The sequence below is a fragment of the Lactuca sativa genome, chromosome 4 (assembly GCF_002870075.4).
Source record: "Lactuca sativa cultivar Salinas chromosome 4, Lsat_Salinas_v11, whole genome shotgun sequence".
Classification (NCBI taxonomy): Eukaryota; Viridiplantae; Streptophyta; class Magnoliopsida; order Asterales; family Asteraceae; genus Lactuca; species Lactuca sativa.
In genome coordinates, this window is record NC_056626.2 from 239,717,387 (window position 1) to 239,740,449 (window position 23,063).

Genomic DNA, 23,063 nt, shown 5'->3' on the forward strand with positions numbered 1-23,063 from the left:
TTCACGATTCAGTTATTCCACACGATTCAGTTATACATCACGATTTGGTTATACTTCACGATATGATTCCACTTCTTACACACTCAAACGTAGTTAGATGTATGTATGTCTGTGCTTGTATAGATGCATATAAATAATGATTGAAGGACTTAGGAAGGCTTGTCCGCCCTATTTCCTTTTCTTCATTGAGATGTGGTCTGGTGGGATCGGATGTCCATCTGAAGGTCGTTTGATTCATTAGTTATATATTATGTATACGAGTATAGACATATAGGTTTACTCTAGTAAGTTTAGTTATGAGTCTCTACCTCTAGTTCAACACTTATATTGGAAACACACTACCCACTATTTGGGATGCATCTTCGGGACACGGCCTTCTCCATCGTCTAGTTAGTAACCAGAGTCTCCTGTAGGGAGAGCGGACATTGTGTGTATAGATCTATACGGGATTGACAACCCCGCACCCTGACTGCTAGCTACAGTCCACGACCTACCAAGCCAAGGGTGATAAATCTCACGTTTTATAGATGCTTGCAGGGCGTCATGTACTCTATTTTTGGTTAGTATGGTTACGAGTATCCCAGGTTACCTTATAATTCATGGCCTTAAGGTAACGGTATTTCACCAGCAATTTACACTGTATGCTGGAAACCCACTCTCAGTGTCACACTGTTTTAGACCTTACTAGTTGTATCTTTCATTTGATACTGTCTGGGGTCTGTATCCTCTGTTTTTAGACCTTGCCAGCCGTACCTTTCATTTGGTACCGTATGGGGTCTGTGTCTCTCTTTGTTAGACTGAGCCAGGCGTGTCGTTTGGTCGATACTCCCCTGGAGTCTATGATTCCTTTTGCCTTAGTCAGCAATCTTCACTGCTGAGGCATATGTTATTTCTCCTGATTTCTCTTGCTTTCTTTAATAATAAAATTCTGTATTTTTAGAATGATAGCGATTATGGGAAAACTACTTTTTACCACATAACTCCGTTCAGTCTTGGTAGAAGACTGCTTTTATTAAAGAAAATATAGGATTTTCTGGAAAAGACACTAATGTAATGGATACTCTAAAACTACCACTTTTATTAAAGTTATTTGGTAAAATGACACTAAATACTTATGAACTCACTAGCATTTGTAAAAATGCTGATACTTGCTTTTCAAATAACTTGTATTCTCAGGTCAGCATTAGACAGGTACATTCCCGGAGCTGTTGATGAAGATAGCTTAGTACCAAGCTGCACCTATATATTTACTTTTATTACTTTGTGGTATTGTAATGTAAACCATGTAAAACTATTACTATTAATGCAATGGTTGTTGTACTTTGATTTACTATACTACATATGTTGTGATACTTTACATGACGTCATCCACCCCAGAACTTTTCCGCCGTTCCGGTTTTGGGGTGTGACAGATTGGTATCAGAGCATTGTTTATAGCGAGCTAAGTATATCAATTCATAAAAGATATATAGCCTATAAATACAAAGGGATAAAACACTCTGACCAAGAATTATACTTTAAAATATAACCATATTTTACCAAAGTATAAGAACATCCAGAATCTAAACACCCGAACACAAGTATCACAAGAAGAACAATAATAAAAGTCTTCGGATGTTGAGCATTACCGTCAAACCTGGGCAGTTATGTAATCGTAAGCTGGAATAAATGTAACCTGATCAACTACATTTATTCGAGATGCGATGAACATGTGCTTGGGAGTGATAGTGGTGTTGCAACAGGTCTGAAACTTACAACTAGGAATGTTAGGGCCAAACATAAAGTTAAAATACTATAGGAGTATTTTAGAACACTAAAAGACTCACACTAATCCCATAATTTCATTCAGAAGATAAGAAAACCAACAAGAAATTGAAATACCATAGGGGTATTTTAGGATCCATAACCAACCTTATGTGAAGAACTAAAAAGATCCTTATTGATATACCTACAACTACAGAGGGTATACTCCCAAGGTTATATATAATAAGGATCCCATAGGCTAAGAATGTGTGGTTTCGCTCTACTTCCTTTTCCTCGTTGGGATGTGGATATAGAGTAGTATCACATATTCGAAGGCCTATCAGATCTAAGCTATATATGATTTGTATACCCTATGTAATCGTAGCAAGACTCGATATGGATCATCCAGTGAAATGTTAAGAATCTTTTAGGATTCTTTAGACATTTTCATTCTTGCACGAACCCTGTAGACAACCCTATCCACTTCAGTGCTTGACAGAAGAGTTGATGCAGACCTAGAAGAGGTTCATTGAGAAGGTTTCCTATTCGGAAATAAATGAACTGGGTCAAGACTATTGAATTCACCAAGTGCCTATATCTTTTAGGGACAGTGGTGAGAGATTCGCCTAAACTTCCGAGATTCCCAGTCATCCATCATGAAGTGATGACACCCAGAGTTGGAATCAGAAGGAAGGCGGAGTAGAAATTCAATATGTCCGTATGAGGAGAGAACCCTAGGTAACTACCCGAAGGAAACCAACGCCGATTTCAGTCAAAGATACGAGGCAGACAGAGGGAGCCAGTACATGGAACCCGAGAAGTGTCTTTTCCTCATGTTCGTCACGCTAATACACCATAAAATAATACAATTTAGTGAGCTAGTGGTTACACTACTTACGCTATGTGTTAGGTAAATCGCCTTTTTCCCGTTGCCAGTAGCACATTTAGAGCGGATCCCCACACCTCTCTTGAGGTTGTTTGGCCATAAGTCTTCATGAGCCTTTCTTTCCGCGGTCTTTGTTCTGAACTGTTCTCAAATCTTTCCAGGTCAGAGAGTGAAACCTTTCCCAGTATAACGGTAACTTAGTAGGAACAACTCGCATCTTATGGCCTTTCCGATACTCATACACCTACCTTGTACACCAGGACTACATCATAGAGATGTAGGTTGACACTTAGACAACCAACATCTGAGGCACGGGAAAGTTTATGCCTAATACAGTCAGGACAGATATGTCCAGGGCTAGCCATCGTCTCTCATTCCTCTCCGTGTAGAAAACCATGCCACCGAAGAAGCGTAACCAATCTGCAAGCAAGAAACCTACTCTCTTATTCGATGAAGCTACGTTCCAAGCTGCAGCCTCGGCAGCCGTAGCAGCTGTCATGGCTCAACTGAGTGCTATCAATGTCAATCTTAGCAAGAGCCCTATTGGAAATCCCGATCCTAGTAGTGGACATCAGCAACCAACCCCTGCATACCCAGCCGCCCAAGAACCTCACTCAAATCCACTGAAGAGGAAGATCAAGATCGAGGAGGGAAGTACCTCGGCTCAAGGACCTTCTGAAGGGCAACGAGCTGAGATGGTCAAATTCCCTGCCAAACCTTCCACCCCTACGTCTAGGAGACCATACCTAGGAAACCTTCCCCACTGCAGCAAGTGTAACTACCATCATCATGGTGTATGCCGGGAGCTCTATTGTGCTAGGTGCCACATGTTGGGGCATACTGCTCACGTCTGCAGAACCCCAGTTGAGTTCATTATATCAACCACCAATGTGGCGACCCATACAGTTTGCCATCTATGTGGCAAAAAAGGGCACTTCAAGAAGGACTACCCAACCGAAGGAAAAGACAAGGACACAAGAGGAGTCTTACTACAATGCTTAGGGAGAAGCATCAAGGAAACCAGTAGATTTTGGTACGTCTCTCGACCTCAGATAACTAATGCAAAAAATTAAAAAGGCTAATTCAAATGTAAATACTTCTATATAAAAGGCGAAAGTCACAGCACTGTTATAAAATTTAAAATTCTTCAGGTAAAACTATAATGGCAAAACATATACGTTACGACCATGTATAGTTAAGATGGATAGACCTAGAGTGAGTGAATGCCGCTTCATTTCCTGTTCCTCGTTTGGTTGTGGATTTAGGGTGGAGTTGCTCAGTCAACAGTCCTCCCCACCTTAATGATACATGACTAGTATATGTTAGGAGATTATAGAAATGCCTCGTGAGAATCCATTCATGAAAAAGGTACTCTATTCAGAACACTTAGGACTCTCTATAGTTCTGCGTCGACTCTATCGGTCCAAGTATCCACGGCAGTGATACACAGGACGGAACCCGAGACGCCTAGAACTTGTGTGCCTGTTCAGCGCATGACTCTATTGGCCCTCATTTTATATCATGTCGAAGTGTGCCAACTTCGACGCCTTTACCGATCTTGGTTTGACTTCGTTCAGCCATGTGTAAATCCTTAGTGCTGTGTAAAAAGAACTTTCTCCATAGCCCTTTCGACAAATAAAGGTTCTTCCGAACCTAAACAAAATAAAAATAATAAAGACTAATGCGATCCGTCAGTCATCCCTCTTATCTGAAACCTTCCAAAGTACCCGAGAGAAGGGTACCACGTGCTGTTGACCAACACCTCTTAGTCAGATGGAAACCAAAGCGGAAGACACTGCAAGATACTCCAGAAGGCAATAACCATCCGAAGCAAGATACTCCGTAGATCCCCCAGAAAGACCCTACGCACCTCGCACACTAGGTTCGTGAACCCAGAGGATGGAACTCGTGGGACTGACCACTATAACCAGGTATATGCATAAAGGTGGTATATAGTTGAGATCAAAAAGATTTAAGATGTGTGCTTCCTCCCTACTCCCCGTTCCTTGTTGGGTTGTGGGTCTGGGGTGGAGTCGCACAACTGAACATCCTACCGACCTCAATTATATACGGCTTGCATACACCAAGTATAAGTGGTTAAGCCAAGCATGAGCCCTACCACGAACCTCATAGTAAAACCCTTCATCCTATTCCATAAAATAGGAGCTGGAGTCAAGAGAACCACTGCGGGTTGAGCTACTATAATGACCACAAATCCAAAATTTGTTGTCATGCCGGTTAAGCTCACATAGTAGCTAACACCCTCAGTTAGTAAAGAGACTAACGTTCCGAGTGATGGAACCCTATACTCACTAGATTTGACCTAGACCGGGAAAACTCAAAACCTTCGGAAGAGTAGTTGCAGTAGATGTTCGCACTACTCAGGCACTTCGTCCACCTCGTTACCGACGAGTAGTGCCTAAGACCTCCATCCTCTCGCATGGAGGAAATAGTCGTCGTCCTGTAGACGATAGACTTCATTCTCCGAAGTAAACACTAGAATACCGAGAACCACAAGATAACCTCCACAGCCAAGAATAATCGATCAAAGTGCGAAAGTAGTTGCGTTAAGCCTCATGACCCAAATCCCGAAGAGATTATAGACTTAACACCAGCCTTGGTGTTAGTCGAGGGGTTATGCAGGAGCACGCGCTTTCCGCACTAGAATAAACCAAAGTCTTAGAGATTAATTGGACTATTAGGTGTTCCACGAATACTATCTCACGCAAAAATAGTAGAACCACCTCCCGAGATAGTCCAACACTCGTCTGGTGAAACCCTATCTCCCCGACCCTGAGGGTTTCCATATCTCAAGATTCATTAGTACAGGTTCATTTTGAACAAGATTGAGATAGCCACTCTATAGCAAAAAGATATCGTAGATACACAGCCCATCCGACGACCTAGAAAGTCTCTAAAAGCTAATTGATAGGAAACGTGAAACCAAGGACAATCCGAGCTTCCTAAGAACCAACCTGAAGGACTACACTACCAGTATGAGAGAGAACGTTAGGAACTTCGGAATGGCGATCACGCCAGTGATGATCTTGCCATAGAAGTACACTATGTTCTAGGTACTGAAAAGCTCTACCCTTCTGAGAGCTTAGGACCATCCATAAATCCTCACGGAGATATGGTCTAACCCTCGTCAGACCATTACTACTTTCGGATATCCCACAAGTTTCACACCCGATCGATCCACTTCTTAGACTTGATATGTGTTTAACCGACGTCACTCTTCGTATCCCACTCATCTTGATAGGAATCATTGAGAACCCTAACCTTGTAGATACACCAGTCGGAACCTACTAACTACACGAGACAGAGTCCACATCCTGTAGGTGAAGGTTTGTTGGAATGACAAACACAGACCAGAGTTCACTTGGGAATGCGAGGACAAACCGAATAGGAAGTACCCTCCTGCCTCTACTCGGTCATTCATACCTATTACCTTGCCTAGACCTGAATTTCGGGACGGAATTCCCTCTAACGGGGGGATGATGTGACAACCTAAAGTTTATTCCGTTACATTACCCCGTTACAATTAACGGAATATTCCATTTTATAAAAGTTCCGATTAACAGAGGTCGCCAAATAAATAAATGTTTTATTTATTTATATTTTATGTCGTTAACGTCGTGATAAGGTAAATAAAAACACTTAGATTACATTTCCATATTAATTTGGAAAAAGTTATATTTTATTACGACCACTAAATCAGGTGCGACCAAAAGCCCCGTATAACGGCAGTATCGGGTAGATTCCCATTGATCCCCAACTCAAGCCCCTATATAAGGGGGAGTGGACTTCATTCCACTCTTTTCCCACTCCCATATCACCCTCTCTCTATACTCTCTCGCATAAAACACGTTTTCGACTCAAATCCGCAACCAAACGCCTCCTAAACGTAAGACCTTCAACCCTAACTTGTTCTAAACATGCAATATTGTTAGTATAGCTCAAAAATCTCATGTAAAGGACAAAGAAAAGGAGTTTACGGCCTAAGAGCCTCCTTAGGCCGTAAACACCCCAAAAGTAGTCAAAAGTCTCGATTCTTCCTTATTTGAGCTTGGATACTAGTTAGGGAATTTATCTAGGAGTGTTTAAACAACAAAACACAAGGTTTTAGGGCATAGAAGAGAGTTTACGGCCCAAGCGCATGCTTAGGCCGTAAACACCTCTAAATCATGCCAAAATGCCCCCAAAACACTCCCAAACCACCCTTAGGCTTAATACATAAATTAGGGGCTTGCTATTTCGGGTTTGGAACATCCAAACACAAAGAAATGTGGGGTAAATTGGAGTTTACGGCCCAAGCAAGTACTTAGGCCGTAAACACCCCCAAACCTTGCCAAAAGATAGTTTTTGTCCCCTATGGCCTTGGAAAAATAGCTTGAATGCAATACCATTGTTTTAAGGGCCTTAAACTTCAATAAAACCAAAGGGATAGGAATTCACGGCCGTGAACTCCCATAGAGGTGGTTCATGGGTCGTAAACTCCCATTTAATGCCCAAATGGTGCCCAAACTCCTTCATTCGACTTGGAAAAATACCTATGATTTATCCTCTACCATTTAAGACTTCAAAACACCAAAAGAATGAGTGTGTAGGAGCTTACGGCCGTAAGCTCCCTTTCTTAGGGCCGTAAAATCCTCAAAGGGTCTATATGATGCCTTATATCCATTCACACATTTTATAATTGGGCCTAGCAAAATTCCACAATTGATATGAGACGTTTAAACACCCTAGAACACCCTCACCATGAGTTTATGGCCGTAAACTCACGGGGGGTTGTCCCAGGGCCGTGAAATCTATATATAGAGTTTAATCTTGAAGAGTAAACTCCATTCCTAAGTCATTCAAGCCCTGAAATGTTACCTGGGACACCCCAAACACTTAACCAAAGTGTTTTCCGCTCCTTAGAGTGTGTATACTTGTTTAATTAGTATTAAATATACTAATTGTATGTGAACATATGTTATCATATGTTAAATAGGTCACTAAGTGTGTTCAAGTCTTTATTTGACACCGAGCACCCAACCGGCACCTTCGTCGGATCCACTTACACCAGGTGAGTTCATACCCTGAATGAACCTTTTAAATTTTTTTACATGTTTTATAGGGGGAATACAAGTTAAACATGCCAGTTATCATATCAATCACATGTGATTGATAACCCGCATGCACAAGGATTTACCAGACTGTTAACTGTTTTACCGAGTATGATACTATAAATGGTTTTCTAAAATGTTTTCACTTATTCAAATCTTTTACTTATATTGTTTTATCAATGTTTCATTTAAAACTAATTTATGAGAGTTTTCCAAAGGATTTCCAAAGGTTTTCAAACTTATTTTACAAAAGATTACCCTGTCGTGATTTCCTCAAGAATAAAGGTTTTCTTCCATGTTTTGATACTCCCTCTTAGTTTAAACTCCTACTTGATAACGCTTTCACTTCGTGACGCGTTTACACTTGTTATTGCCTCTATTTCGCTTATACTTGTAGTCGCTTATGTCTGTTAGACGCTCTTACTTCACTTGTTGTCGCTTCTACTTCGTGATACACTTATATTTGGTAACGCTTATACTTCATGATTCGATTATTCCACACTGTACGCTTATACTTCACGATTCGGTTATTCCACACGATTCGGTTATACATCACGATTTGGTTATACTTCACGATATGATTCCACTTCTTACACACTCAAATGTAGTTAGATGTATGTATGTCTGTGCTTGTATAGATGCATAAGGCTTGTCCGCCCTATTTCCTTTTCTTCGTTGAGATGTGGTCTGGTGGGATCGGATGTCCATCCGAAGGTCGTTTGATTCATTAGTTATATATTATGTATACGAGTATAGACATATAGGTTTACTCTAGTCAGTTTAGTTATGAGTCTCTACCTCTAGTTCAACACTTATATTGGAAACACACTACCCACTATTTGGGATGCATCTTCGGGACACGGCCTTCCCCGTCGTCTAGTTGGTAACCTGAGTCTCCTGTAGGGAGAGCGGACATTGTGTGTATAGATCTATACGGGATTGACACCCCCGCACCCTGACTGCTAGCTACAGTCCACGACCTACCAAGCCAAGGGGTGACAAATGTCACGTTTTATAGACGCTTGTAGGGCGTCAGGTACTCTAGTGTCGGTTAGTATGGTTACGAGTATCCTAGATTACCTTATAATTCATGGCCTTAAGGTAACGGTATTTCACCAGCAATTTACATTGTATGCTGGAAAACCACTCTCAGAGTCACACTGTTTTAGACCTTACTAGTTGTATCTTTCATTTGATATTGTCTGGGATCTGTATCCTCTGTTTTTAGACCTTGCCAGCCGTACCTTTCATTTGGTACCGTCTGGTGTCTGTGTCTCTCTTTGTTAGACTGAGCCAGGCATGTCGTTTGTTCGATACTCCCCTAGAGTCTATGATTCCTTTTGCGTTAGTCAGCAGTCTTCACTGTTGAGGCGTATGTTATTTCCCCTGATTTCTCTTGCTTTCTTTAATATTTTTATAATGATAGCGATTAAGGGAAAACTACTTTTTACCACATAACGCCGTTCAGTCTTGGTGGAAGATTGCTTTTATTAAAGAAAGTATAGGATTTTCTGGAAAAGACACTAATGTAATGGATACTCTAAAACTACCACTTTTATTAATGTTATTTGGATAAAATGACACTAAATACTTATGAACTCACCAGCATTTGTAAAAATGCTGATACTCGCTTTTCAAATAACTTGTATTCTCAAGTCAGCATTAGATAGGTACATTCCCGGAGCTGTTGATGAAGATAGCTTAGTACCAAGCTGCACCTATATATTTACTTGTATTACTTCGTGGTATTGTAATGTAAACCATGTAAAACTATTACTATTAATGCAATGGTTGTTGTACTTTGATTTACTATACTACATATGTTGTGATACTTGACATGACGTCATCAACCCCAGAACGTTTCCGTCGTTCCGGTTTTGGGGTGTGACATCTACTACCATTCACACCTACTCATACTCATCCCAAGTATTGTCTCGCTGTCCTCCAAGTCACCATACAAGAATTTCATATAATCATTTAACACATAGGCTAACATAACGAATCTTTATATTGTTTCTCGAAACGATTACATACACGTTCAAGTTTACCCTATATTATGGCTTTAATAGGCTACACCACATGTCACTATGGCTACTTTATATCTTGATCTTCGGATATGAAGTCCTCATCCTTGATTCCTCGCATCATCACCTGCTTCGTCGAGGATCATTTGGAATGCCCTTGGCTTTGGCTTGGTGGCATATTTGGCTTCGTTGCCCTTTTCATATTTGTTCAATATTCGTTGTCTCGCATTTGAAGCAGGTCACCTCTTTAGGACATCTCCCAATGTGTTTCCTTCTGCATTTGTCACACCACCTCTCTTCATTACTATCCACATACCTCTTGTTGTTGGGGTCAGACTTAAGGAACCTATTTTTCTTTTTGGATCTTGAGGATACCTCAAACTTCCTCTTTTCGCCTACCTCAACTCTTTCCAAACCCTTTTCCCTAAGTTAGATCGGCACATTCTTAGCTGCTCTAACGACTGTCTTCAAGGTTGTTGCCATTTTTTACTATTACACCAAAGTCTAATGGCAACCCGTTAGCAAACCTATCTATCTTGGAGAGTTCAGTAGGCACCAAGTAGGGAAATAGATTCATCTTCTCGGTGAATGCGGTGGCATACCCATCCACACTCACCTTCCCTTTCCTCACATTCTAAAACTCGTTGTTTAGGTCTATCAGATCCATTTTGGAGCAATATTGCATTTTTAACTGCTCTATGAATGCTTTGCAAGACATCCTCAGGGCTTCTCCCCATGGCATTGTATCTTCCAACAACTTCCACGTACTTAAAACTCCAGTCTTCAGTTCTCTAACTGCAAAGACGGTCTTTTGCTATCGATGCAGTTGCAGCTTTCAAATACCATTTCCATCTCGGAGATCCGGTCCATGATCTCTACAGGCTTCAGGCTTCGAGAATTGGTAGCTTGGCACCCAAGAAGTTCTTATACATGCGCCCATCCCTGTCAATCATTGTGTCTAGTTCATTCCTCCTGACCATTCGGGGTTCAATTTGACTCACAGTTTGACTATAGTTCCCTTCATCAGATTGCTCAATGTTTAGCTTGGGTTGTTCAACAAGCATAGTAGGCTCGTCCCTATTCTGTTGAATTAAACACCTTGTTTCCTCCATCTGACGATCCAACATGATTTGGATCATCGCTTTCACTCCTGACATCGTGATTGGATCAGGTGCAGCTTCTACTTCTAGTGCATGCTCAATCACATGCCCCTGATTCTTGTTTCCATTCGCATTTCCGCTTCGGTTTCTTGTCATTTCGATCTATACACCAAATCAAACATTCGGTGTGTAATGACGAGAATTAAGATAGGAAAGATGTAATTTATGATCGACGTGTAAATCTCCTTATCACTCCGAAAAGTTAAATGCCAGTTCTAATACAGTAATTAAACGTTTAGAAATCAGAACAAATAAAATTTCCAAATCCGATCGGCAACAAACAATAGATCTGATCATATGATGCATATCATAGATCATTTAGCACATAAAAGCATTTTGGGTATTTTTTTCTAAAATAAGCTAGTTCTTGTGTCTATTCATGTGTATTACCAAAGTTATACTAGACACACTCAACTCAAAATCATCGCTTAGCACTCTAAGTTTAAGTCTAGAAATAAATCTTTATTCCTAGTTCACTTAAACTAATGCTCTGATACCAACTGTGACATCCCTATTTTTACGGCCAGAAAAGACCGATTTGATTATGCTTTATTTTGAAAATCATAGTATCTTTTACAGAAATATGTTGAGGAATTTGTTCCCAGAAAAACATATAAATATGTTATCAAAGCATTTCCGAAGAAATGTGTTTTATTCCTTTTAGAACGTTGGGATGTCATCGTCAATACAGAAACATAAGTATAAACAGACCTTACTTTCATTTACACTAGTGATCTACATCTCCTTTATCTCTCAGTGTAATGTAGCTTCATATCGACACCTGTGATACAGATAAACCGAGTGGGTCAGGTTGGGAAACCTGGTGAGTACATAGGGATTTCAATCCCATAATGTTGTCAATACTAGAAAATCAGCTTTTTACGACGCACAATCAATGGCACGCGCTGATAGAGGACACACATTTGTACGTACCCTAAAAATTGATGTCAGTTTTCCAAAATAAGAAGCATAGAGGACACGCATTTATGTGTTCCCTAAAATTAGTGTCCAACAAAAAAAAATTAAAAATACGGAGGGCACCTACTATAAAAAAGTGCGTCGTGTAGAAATGTCGTTTTATAATTTTTTTTTCATCAACACGTGTTCTTCAATTTTTTAATTGCCAAGGGGGGAATCAAATACTAAAAATTTGAAAACCCCACCTGATACTCTCATCCTTCTTCTTCGTATGTTGTGAAATCTCTCTTCGATCAAAAGAAACCCTAAAAGCATTGTGTGGGTTTCGGATATTCAATTTTTAGTTGTGAAGTTCATGAAATCATATTTTTGACTTCGATATGAGATTTTTCTGAATTGGTATTTGGTGTGTAGAAGATCGATATTTTCAATGCGGCGAGTGAATCAGGAGCGAGAGGTCCTCGCTGTTAATTATTGGTTTCCAATTGCAAATGACTTGGCAAACAAGTTTGATGTTGAAGAAACGAAAGAACGATCCTCCATTAGGGTTCAAGAATCTCAGTAATACCTGCCACCTCAACACTGTTCTCCAGTGCTTAACCTATACTCCTCCCCTCTCCAATTTCTGTCTCCGACTTCAACACTCTGAAAACTGTATGTGCTCTTCTTCTACTTACTCACATACGCACACACGTACGCTAGCATATCTAAATTTTCAAGAATTTTAACCTAATTTTGTCATTGCATTCGGTAAATTGTTCCACTTCGTTAACATAAATTTCCCTAATTCGACAGGCGAGTTCCTGGCGTAGCAGGACAAGAAGAGTGATTATCTGTTTTGTCTACTAGAGAAGAGAATTGTTCAATCTCTTAGCATTGACTCAACCCTTGATACACCTGGTAAGATCATTGGGGATTGAAAGTCTTTGCATAGTATTTTCGTTTAGGGAGGCAAGAGGATGCACATGAATTCCTTTGGTACGTCATTGATGCTTGTCATACCACATGTCTTCGTTTGAAGAAGTTGCAGCAGCAAAGATGGAAGTATGTCAGCAATGGAGGAGGTGATGGCTTTAATGGCAGCACAGTACTTAAGGAGATTTTTGGAGGAGCTTTGTAGAGCCAGATCAAGTGTCTTGCATGTGGAAATGAGTCCAATATGGTTGATGAGATAATGGATATTAGTGTTGATGTGTTAAATAGTAGCTCTCTCAATGAAGCTTTTCAGAAGCTTTTTCAACCAGAGATTCTGATGGAAATAACAAATACAAGTGTGATAAGTAAGCATACCAGTTTTTGCTTTTGTTGTTTGCTCATGTTCATTAATACAGATGGTCTAAGATAAGAAACTTGTGCTTTTGTAGCTGTAAAAAGTTGGTAGCAGCAAGAAAACAGGTGTCTATTGTGCAAGCACCCATGTATATATATTTGTGATTTGTGAATGATGATGTAAGTTATGTTGTGTTAACAGATATGTATACTAAACACTAAATTGGCGACAGCTGGGAGTATGACACATGATGTGATCAGGGATTTGTTTGGTGTGAAATTAGACATGACTAAATATGCAGTAAGTTTTGAGTTAGTTAATTTTGAGTTTTGAGTTTTGAGTAATATAATATAATGTGTGTGTGTGTTAGTGTGAATGATGTAGAACTTGATAAACCAAAAGCAGTTTCAAAAACCGATTGAGGAGGCTGCTCAGCAAACACAGGATTTCATAGCCATGGTCAGTGTCAATTAGTTTGTGAGTGTAAGCGAAGAAGATATGCTGGAAATTGAATTTAATAATATAATGTTTCATAATTGAAACAGGAGCAAGAGATTCGGAAACTGAAGCGACAAATCGATGATTTACGTGAAGAAGGAGACAGGTGCGTGTTTTTGTTTTTGTTAGTTTCATTTATTTATGTACCTACTTTGATTTCTTTTTATTACAACGTTCTACTTCAAACTTTTTTTTTCTTTCTTGGTATCCATGCAAATCTACCCAGTTATAATAATTTTAATTATTTGTTATTGGGACATGGGCATTATAGTTTGAAAAGTTTATCCAATTATTGTAGAAAAAAAGTTGGGTGACATTATAGGTGGATAGATTTTTTTAAATCCAAGAAGTAGGATGGTGCAATGTAATAAACAAATGAAGGAAAGTTTGATCCATTCTATAAAAGGAAAAAGGTTGCAAAGCAAAGCAAAGTGTAAGGGGATAAATGGATAATGTTATTTGTTTTTACAGATGCATTTCACAAATAGATAGGAAAGAAGAAGACATACTTGCTGGTAAGATGAGTATGGTACAGTTGCAAGGGCGAGATCAGTTGCTGACAACACAAAACGAAATGCTCAGGGTACTCTACTCTACTGCTTCATCAAATATGTATGTAAGTTTGGTTGGCTGTTTCTCTTATTACAGATGCATTGGCTGCATCTGGTCAGGTATAAATTCACTAAATGTTGACTTTGACTTGACTTGACTTGACTAGACATATAGTTTAAGGAAAATGTTTGAGTATTTGTAGTTAGTTGACTTCTTAACCATTTTTTTGTTTTGTTTTGTTTTGTTTTAGGCGTTGATTGCTAGTTCGGTTTCAAAAGGGGATTATAGATCCATGAAGGATATCACATACTTCGTGTTGACTGTAATGTTAATTAATAATTATTTTCTTTATATAATATATAAAGATGTTTTTATTTTATAAAATTTAATGTTTATTATTTTGCTTAGATTGGTTTTGTGATGGGCGTTACTTTGGCTGCAATATTGGGAGTTTCATTTGGTTCCATAGTTACACTGTACACTAAGGACATTGGAGTATTGGCGATTGCTAGAACCGGGGTTTTGGTAAAATCCCTATAATACCCTTGTTGTTATTATATATATATATATATATATATATATATATATATATATATATATATATGTATATATATATATATATATATATATATATATACATTTCTGATGCGTTTTGTTTTTGTGAAAAAAGTTTGTGAGTGCTAGTCAGCCTTTGAATGCTTTGGCATTTATTGTTGATGGTTTGCATTATGGAGTTTCAGACTTCCCGTATGTTGCTTATTCCATGATATGCTTTGTTTTAGACATGAATACAAAATTATGTATTTGCCCTTGGATCAATATGTTTTTCACTGTAGATGCTTGTTGGGATTTTATCGTCTGCTTTTCTTTTCTATGCTCCCTCGGGTTTTGGTCTTCATGGTGTTTGGTTGGGTTTGACTCTCTTCATGGGATTACGAATGTTGGCAGGGCTTATCAGGTAATTGTGTAATTTCATGACATGACAAAGGGTATATCAATAATTTCATCTTCTTTGAGAGAGAGAGAGAGAGCTAACTTTGAGACCATCGAAGTTTTAACTTCGTTCCAAAAAAACCATTCAAGTATTACATGTTCAAAAAACACCATCAAACTAAGACATATGTTCAAAAAATACCAACGAAGTACATGTTCTGTTCAAAAAACACCATCTCTATGGTTTTGGGTAACTTACATGTTTAGTCCCTCACTTTTTTTTCTTAACTCGGACGGTCCCTTTAGTTTAAATTTGCTTCGACTTCAGACCATGATCGAGTTAAAAGACTAATATACCCTTATTACTTTCATTTAACATTATTTTTAGACAAAACTTCAAAAATGGTCCCTGTGGTTTCCATAAATATCAAGTTTAGTCCCTAAGTTCAAAAAACCTCACAGATGGTCCTTGTGGTTTCAAAACTTGTAACAAATGGTCCTTCCGGCTCACTCCGTTAGCATTTCACCGTTAACTCATTTTTTAATAAAATATTGCAGGGGTAATTTCGTCATTTCAGGTGTAACCTTCTCTCTTTAAAAGAAATTGCATATTTGATTTTTGGGCAAATCCTTTAGCTTCATCAGTCGATCATCTCTCCTCCTTTCCACTGTTGCTCGACTGTTGCACCTTTCATGACATCCAATCGCTTCTGATTCAAAGATGGTGACTTGCAGATGTGGGAATGAACCAACGAAGATCACTTCATGGACGGATCGTAACCCTGGAAGACAATTTTGGAACTGTAGAAGATGTGGTTTCATTCGATGGTCTGATCCCCCTATGTGTGCTAGGGCATTGGTGGTGATTCTAGGTTTGATAAGATCAATGAATCGATTGGAGGAGAGGGTCGCCATTGTAACTGCAGAATTGTGGAACTACCAGCTGATGTTGTTTTGTTCATGGGTGTTTTTTTTGGTATTATTTTAATCTCTAAGTATCTTGTGAAGGTTTGGATGGTAATGGAGTTTTGGTTTTTGGTTTGTAACCATTGCAGGGTTTTTTTATTTTAATCGGATAGGGGTTTTTTTGCTTTCAGTTTATGTAGGTGGTTTTGGAATTGGTGTTGTATTTGGTTTATGTATCAAATTAATGTGTAATGCAGTGGTAATGGTAATGGTAATGAAATGTAGTTTGTTATAGTTCATTGTTCAATTTCTTGAATGTTTTTGAAATGCAATTGTTAAGTGTATTGTAAATGCATCTTGAAGATGGTTTTCATTTGCAATTGAAATGTACAATGTTATTAATTGATCTGTGAAGGGTAGTACACAAAACATATTAATTCATCACCAAAAAGTGCATACACACCATTACATTCAAAGTTATAAAGTTCTTAACACAACCATGATGCAAAGTTTTCAAAAGACCTACAACACAAGCATTACATGCAAAGTTTTCAAGTTCTTAACACATCTTCAAACAAGTACACATTACATAAGTTTCTAAATACCTACAACACCAACATCCTAATAACCACTAAAAATAGTTTTCAGCCCCCTCCAACTTCACCACTGCCTCCCTGCCCTTTACAAGTTCTGGAATTGTGCCCTTTGTTATGACACTTTGAACAAGTGACTGCCAAATATTTCCTGCTCAATCTACCAGCTTGGCTGTTTGGCTCATCAACACCCCTCCTTATCTTCTTCTTAGGCCTCCCAAGCTACACATGTTGATATACTATAGTTAAAATTGAATTCATTCCATGTTCACATGTATACTATATTTTTGGTGTACTTTAAATACAAACCTGTGTCTTATGTTTTGGTGGAAGTAAAGTGAATGGGCAGTCACTTTTAGGCCACATTGTACGTCCATTCAATGGATCAATTTTGTTGAAATACATGGCTTTCCATGTTGATAACCTATAGCAAGGATGGAACCATTCATCAACATGTGGGGCATTTTCACCATTTTCAATTTTGTCCCATATAGCACAAACAGCATGTCTACATAGGAAACCTGTAATCTCCCAAAACCTACAACTGCAACTTTGATCATTCAAGTTTACCACATATTGGTCTTGCCATGTGCTTGCCACTTGGTACTTCCCTGCCCCATTGTATTTAGGCACATACTTTGATGCATCAGCCTTAATCTTTTCAAACAATATAGTTGCAGTAGGGGTTAGAAGTCCTTCACACTTATCTATTTCCTTTTGCACCACACATAACCTCTTCATGAGATACTCTCTAATATACTCTAAGCAAGTGATAATAGGTTTATCCCTACCTTCATCTAGCTTTGAATTGAATACCTCACAAAGGTTATTCAACAAACAATCGGTATGTGCCCTTTCAGAATAATAGATATTAACAGAAGACAATTACACATATAGTAAACACACAACAGGGAAGATTAACATTTCTCAATAAATTTCTAGAAACTTACCACTAAAGTGAGATTTAGCCCAAGTGTTTGCTGGGATCTTAGACACCCAAGCATGAGCCTCTGCATTGATCTTCTTTAACTCATCCATTGCTCTGTTAAAATGATTGACTGTTGTTGCTCTACCACACTCCCAAAGTTGGTCACTTAAGTCTTTTCCTTTCCATTGTTTCTTCATGTTTTCTTGGATATGCCTCAAACAGAACCTGTGTTCTGCACTAGGGAATACCTTCTCCATTGCTGGTATTATTCCCTAAACAAAAGTCAATGTATGCAACATTAGTTAACCAAATGTATTTAGAAAAGGTAATAAAAAAGTTAGGTGGTACACACCTTTTGTCTATCTGAAATGAAGGTAAAGTTTGAATTTGGTCCCAAATCCAGATCTTCTCCTAACAGTTCCAAGAACCAGGTCCAGCTACTTGTTGATTCTGTCTCTACCACTTCATATGCTACAGGGTATATGTCATTGTTTGAGTCCAACCCTACAGCAGTTAACACTTGCCCAGGGTAAGGGCCCTTCATGAAAGTACCATCCAGACCTAGAAAATCTCTTAATCTATATTTGAATCCTAACTTCAATGCACCTAAATAGATATATATATTCTTCTAAAAGTTCTTGTGGTAACAGACAGGGAGGTTTCTGGATACACATCAATCCGAACTGTTGTACCAGGATTAGTGTTGAGTAGCTCCAACAAATAATCCCTCAAAAATCCATACTGTACTTGGTAGTCCCCACTAATAATACGCTCAGCCATTGACTTTGCCCTAGCAACCTTTTGCAATGACATTCCTACCTCCAGTTTCTTGCACAACTCTTCGTGTAAAGCTTTCACTGGAATTTTAGGGTTACTCTGTATTTGTTGAACAATTAAGTTAGCTACGTATCTGGAAATGCAAGCTTTAACCGCCCTTGTTTGCAAACATTTATGCTCATCCTGTACTGTTTTCACCAACCAATCCTGATTTTCATTAGCCCTCGATATTTGGACTGCCCATGGACATGTACCTTTATTAGCAATTACATCTTTACCCATGCACTTTGCCCTACTTCTGGTTGAGGGCCCACCACCATCAACTCCTGTAGAAGGCTTACTTACAACACCTTTACATTTCACCCTAATCCGAATTTTGTCATTTTTGGCTAGGTATAAAGACCTCCTTGTTGCTACAGCATGTGAGTTCATGTAGTTTTTAACATCAACCTTGGTTTTGAAGACCTGACCAGTCTGAAATGGTTTAACATGAACCTCTCCATGTGAGCATGTACTTGACTTACTCAACTCTTTTAGCAGTCTCTTCCTATCATCTTCATGAAATCCTGCAAATTGATAATCATCAGTGGCAATAACTTCCAACTCATCATCAAAGTCAACCACTCCAATCTCATCATCTTTTGAATGATTGTTCAAGATTCCATGTTCATCTACATCAACAGCATTATGGAATTCACTCATGTCTACATCTACATCAAATTGTATGTTAGACTCATCCACATTGTATTCACTGTCATCGTCATCATCTCCACTATCCTCAGAACCATGGCCACCCTCAGAGTAGAAAGCCTCTCCACTATCATCACTCACCATACCCTCTAGATAATCCACTTCTGGTTGTTTTTAAATGAAGTTTGAACATTAAACTCAACATCATAATCAGCATAAAGTGAGTAATCCTCTACAAATGGTTCATAGTCATCAACTGTTGTAGTATTAGCTCCATCATCAGCTTGGCAACTTGGTTCCTATACATGGTAAGTTCCCAATTGTTCTTCAGTTTCAACTACACTAGTGATCACTTCTTCTTGAGTTTCAATTTCATGATTCACCACTTCCTTTTGAATGACATGACCTTGTTTACCTTGAGACCTAATAAATGGTAGAATACTCTTTGAGTAATCATGGCCTTCATCAACATCTAACACTTGTGACTGCTCATAATCAGGGTTCATAGACTTGTTTAGATCAAGCTTTCTACTACATGATCCTACTTCTCTCCTACAAGGTTTCTTTGTATTCATTTCAGGTGACACACTATCAGGCTCCAACTCTTCAATAACAACTTTAGAAGGAGACTTGTAATAACTAGCTACCCTTGTCTGACCAGTTTCAATATACACCCTAATAAGTCTGTGTTTAGGGACATATGATACCATTTTAAGTACATCTTGATCATTACCTAAAGGCATTAAGCCATAGTCCAAAGGGTATTCAGGGATACAGAAATGGTAGTAAAGGGTTTGCTCACTTTTGTACCCTAGTTCTCGAACCATGTCGTCAAGCTCATGAACTGAAAATAAATTAGTGTCAACATAATCTACATATGCTACAACACCATCAACGTATTTCCTTCCAGGTGCTTTGGTGAAGACACCACTGTAGTGTATCTTCAATGTGAAATAGTTCTCATAACCTTCTATAAACACAAAAAAAGAGTAAAATTAATGATTTCCTTACGTCAACACAATAGACCAAGAAAAAACAAGTTTTGTTGTAGTATTGTACCGTATGTTTTTCCTAAGTCCTCCACGATTACAAATTTTTCTCGAAAACACCATATTGATAGCACCATTGCAATTTTTGCAGCTTAAAACCCTAAATCCCAATTTATGTTCTTGCTTCTACGATGGGAATGAACCCGATGACTAAACCTGTAACTGGTTATCTTCTTGGGAGAGGGACGGGTAGTGATGTGCAAGCAAGTAATCATTTCATATTAAAGAGAGAAGGTTACAACTGAAATGACGAAATTACCCATGCAATATTTTATTAAAAAATGAGTTAACGGTGAAATGCTAATGGAGTGAGCCGGAAGGACCATTTGTTAAAAGTTTTGAAACCACAGGGACCATCTGTGAGGTTTTTTGAACTTAGGGACTAAACTTGATATTTCTGGAAACCACAGGGACCATTTTTGAAGTTTTGTCTTATTTTTATTACTTGTTAATTATTTATACAATTTATGTTATTATTTATTATAAATATATCAATTGCATAAATAATTAACAAGTAATAAAAATAAATGTTAAATGAAACTAATAAGGGTATATTAGTCTTTTAACTCGATCATGGTCTAAAGGAAAAATAAATATAAATGCTAGGGACTGTCCGAGTTAAGAAAAAAAAAGTTAGGGGTTAAACATGTAAGTTACCCCAAATCATAAAGATGGTGTTTTTTGAACAGAATATGTACTTCGTTTGTGTTTTTTGAACATATGCTTTAGTTTGATGGTGTTTTCTGAACATGTAATACTTGAATGGTGTTTTTTTGAGAAAATTTGAAACTTCAATGGTCTTCTAAGTCATTATCCCTTTGTTTAGATTGTTAAACAAGAATGGGTCGTGGTGGTATCTGCATGAGCATTTGAATTTAACAAAGGTCTTGCCATATTTTTATTCATTTATTATTTTTTTTATTGTGGCTTGTTTTGCTAAATAGATAGGGAAGTTTGTTCCATTCTAATTTTATTTTCTAGTTGAAGAGGATTGAGAAGGGTACAATAGTCATTTTCACTAGTTTATGTTTTATTCAAATCTGACCGGGTGGAATGGTAAAAAATGAGCTACCAGTGGAATAGTAAAAAATGGTTTCCTTCTTTTTCTTTTATCGATGAAGTACATGCTGCTCTTTCTGTCTCAGATATAGTAGTTGCATCAAAGCTTTTTGCTGCCATGGATCCAGATCAGATACTTCCTCTTGAATAGATGTACACTCTTTAATACAATATATAACAACCATTAGGATGAAAGTAGGGACTAAATGTAGAGTTATTAAACATATACTTGTTATATAACAATCTATAATTTAGATACCGAACAAAATATCGAATCCATGCATCAACATTTCAAATTTGACATACAACCCTTTAGTCGTATTGGGACGAACAAAAAGATTCGTTACAATTATGAGATCAGGAACAAAACAACCAGAGTCATTGTTTGATGTTTGTCTTTTGTCCATGTTTTCTTTATTTTATGTCCCCCACATTCTAAAGTTTATAATTAAATAACCATGAAAATAATTATTTCGGGATGTTAATGTTGCCAAATGAGTAGCCTGGTTTAGAAACATCACAAGTGGATGTTACGCCTTTTCACTTCCCCTGTTGTTGGTGGAAACTAGCTTGTTGTGTAGATAGCCAAGGATTTTAAGGCTTATGTATGCAAACTCTGGGACTTCAATACTCCTACTTTCTTATAAGGTACTTATAAAGTTTGTTGATTGTGTGATTAATAAAAGTTATTTTGTTTCAGCTAATGCTTCAAGCCCTTACTTGCCATCCACGCCCGATGGACATCCGCCCATGACACCCAGTTTAACATTTTTACATGGTACACCTGGTGGAAAACCAATGACATGAAGGATCAGGTTATATAGTTAGGGATGTAGTATCATGTTATATAGTTAGGGAAAACCGCTTGATAACAATGTACTATTAGATCCCCTTAATATCAATGTATAACAATTTTTTGATAACTTGTTTGACATGATGTTGTTGGATGAAATTGATTGTTTTGGTATATATTTGTTTCCATATTTTTGTATTATGCGTAAATGAGTATCATAAAGACGCGTCGTAAATGTATATCGTAAATTGTTGCTGAAGTTTATGACCCGCAAATGTGTGTCATCTTCATTTATGATAGGGGCTTTAATGATATGCAATGTGTGCCCTAAACGCGCGTCGTAAGGTTACGGCACACAAATGCGTGTCGTCTTCCTTTATAACAGGGCCTTCCTTGATACGCATTGTGTGTCGTAAATGCGTGTCGTCTATATACGACACGCAAAAGTGTGTCGTCTCTCGTTATGACAGGGCCGTCCTTAACATGCATGCGCGCGTCGTCTGAGCGTTTTACGACACGCATTTCGCGTCGTAAAAGGCTGTTTTTCTAGTAGTGTGTATCATATATATATATATATATATATATATATATATATATATATATATATATATATATATATATATATATATATATATATATTAGAACTCACAAGTATACAATTTCACCTTGTATAAACAACTCTTACCCCGCCCGTCAATCCTCTTAGTTACACTGTCCATACTCTCGGATCTAAAATTTACCTTTTTACTTAATCTATACTCCCGGATCAAGTATGTCTAATCCATGCTCTTGGATCAATAACTGTGTCCATTCCATACTCTCAGACTAGGGACAATTGACTATGTCTGAATCCATACTCCCAGAATAATGACAAATAACTATGTCCTGTCCATACTCTCAGACTAAGGACAATTGTCTATGTCTAAATCCATACTCCCGGATTAATGACAAATAACTATGTCATATCCATACTCTCGGACTAAGGACAAATGATCATGTCTAATCCATGCTCCCGGATTAATGACATATTTTAAAGTTCTATTCTCCATTTATATCTCACTCGTACTCATAAGAAGATACTACCCAATATGCCTCATAATTAATTTAGGTTTACTCTTTATCCTAAATCATCATATATTATCAGGTATGTTCTTTAACACGTATTTCAGGCAA

At 38.1% G+C, this 23,063-nt stretch overlaps 1 protein-coding gene across 1 annotated transcript; it reads right to left on the reverse strand.

Moving 5' to 3' along the window:
• Nucleotides 1-16,645: 16,645 nt before the first annotated feature.
• On the reverse strand, nucleotides 16,646-19,133 carry LOC128133600 (uncharacterized). Its single transcript, XM_052771101.1, has 5 exons — nucleotides 18,215-19,133; nucleotides 17,875-18,128; nucleotides 17,591-17,794; nucleotides 16,904-17,395; nucleotides 16,646-16,816 (listed from the first exon to the last, which is right to left on the reverse strand). Exons 1-5 carry the CDS (start codon nucleotides 19,131-19,133, stop codon nucleotides 16,646-16,648), a joined length of 2,040 nt encoding a protein of 679 aa, XP_052627061.1.
• Nucleotides 19,134-23,063: the final 3,930 nt, after the last annotated feature.

Bases quoted from the DNA above. Each gene is read 5' to 3' on its own strand.
- LOC128133600 (XM_052771101.1), bottom strand. From the start codon at position 19,133: ATGGTGAGTGATGATAGTGGAGAGGCTTTCTACTCTGAGGGTGGCCAT. The intron at 17,795-17,874 runs GTGTGTACCACC...ACTTTTGTTTAG, and splicing joins TCATTTCAGATAGACAAAAG to GGAATAATACCAGCAATGGA. The intron at 16,817-16,903 runs GTTTGTATTTAA...CAACATGTGTAG, and splicing joins CACCAAAACATAAGACACAG to CTTGGGAGGCCTAAGAAGAA.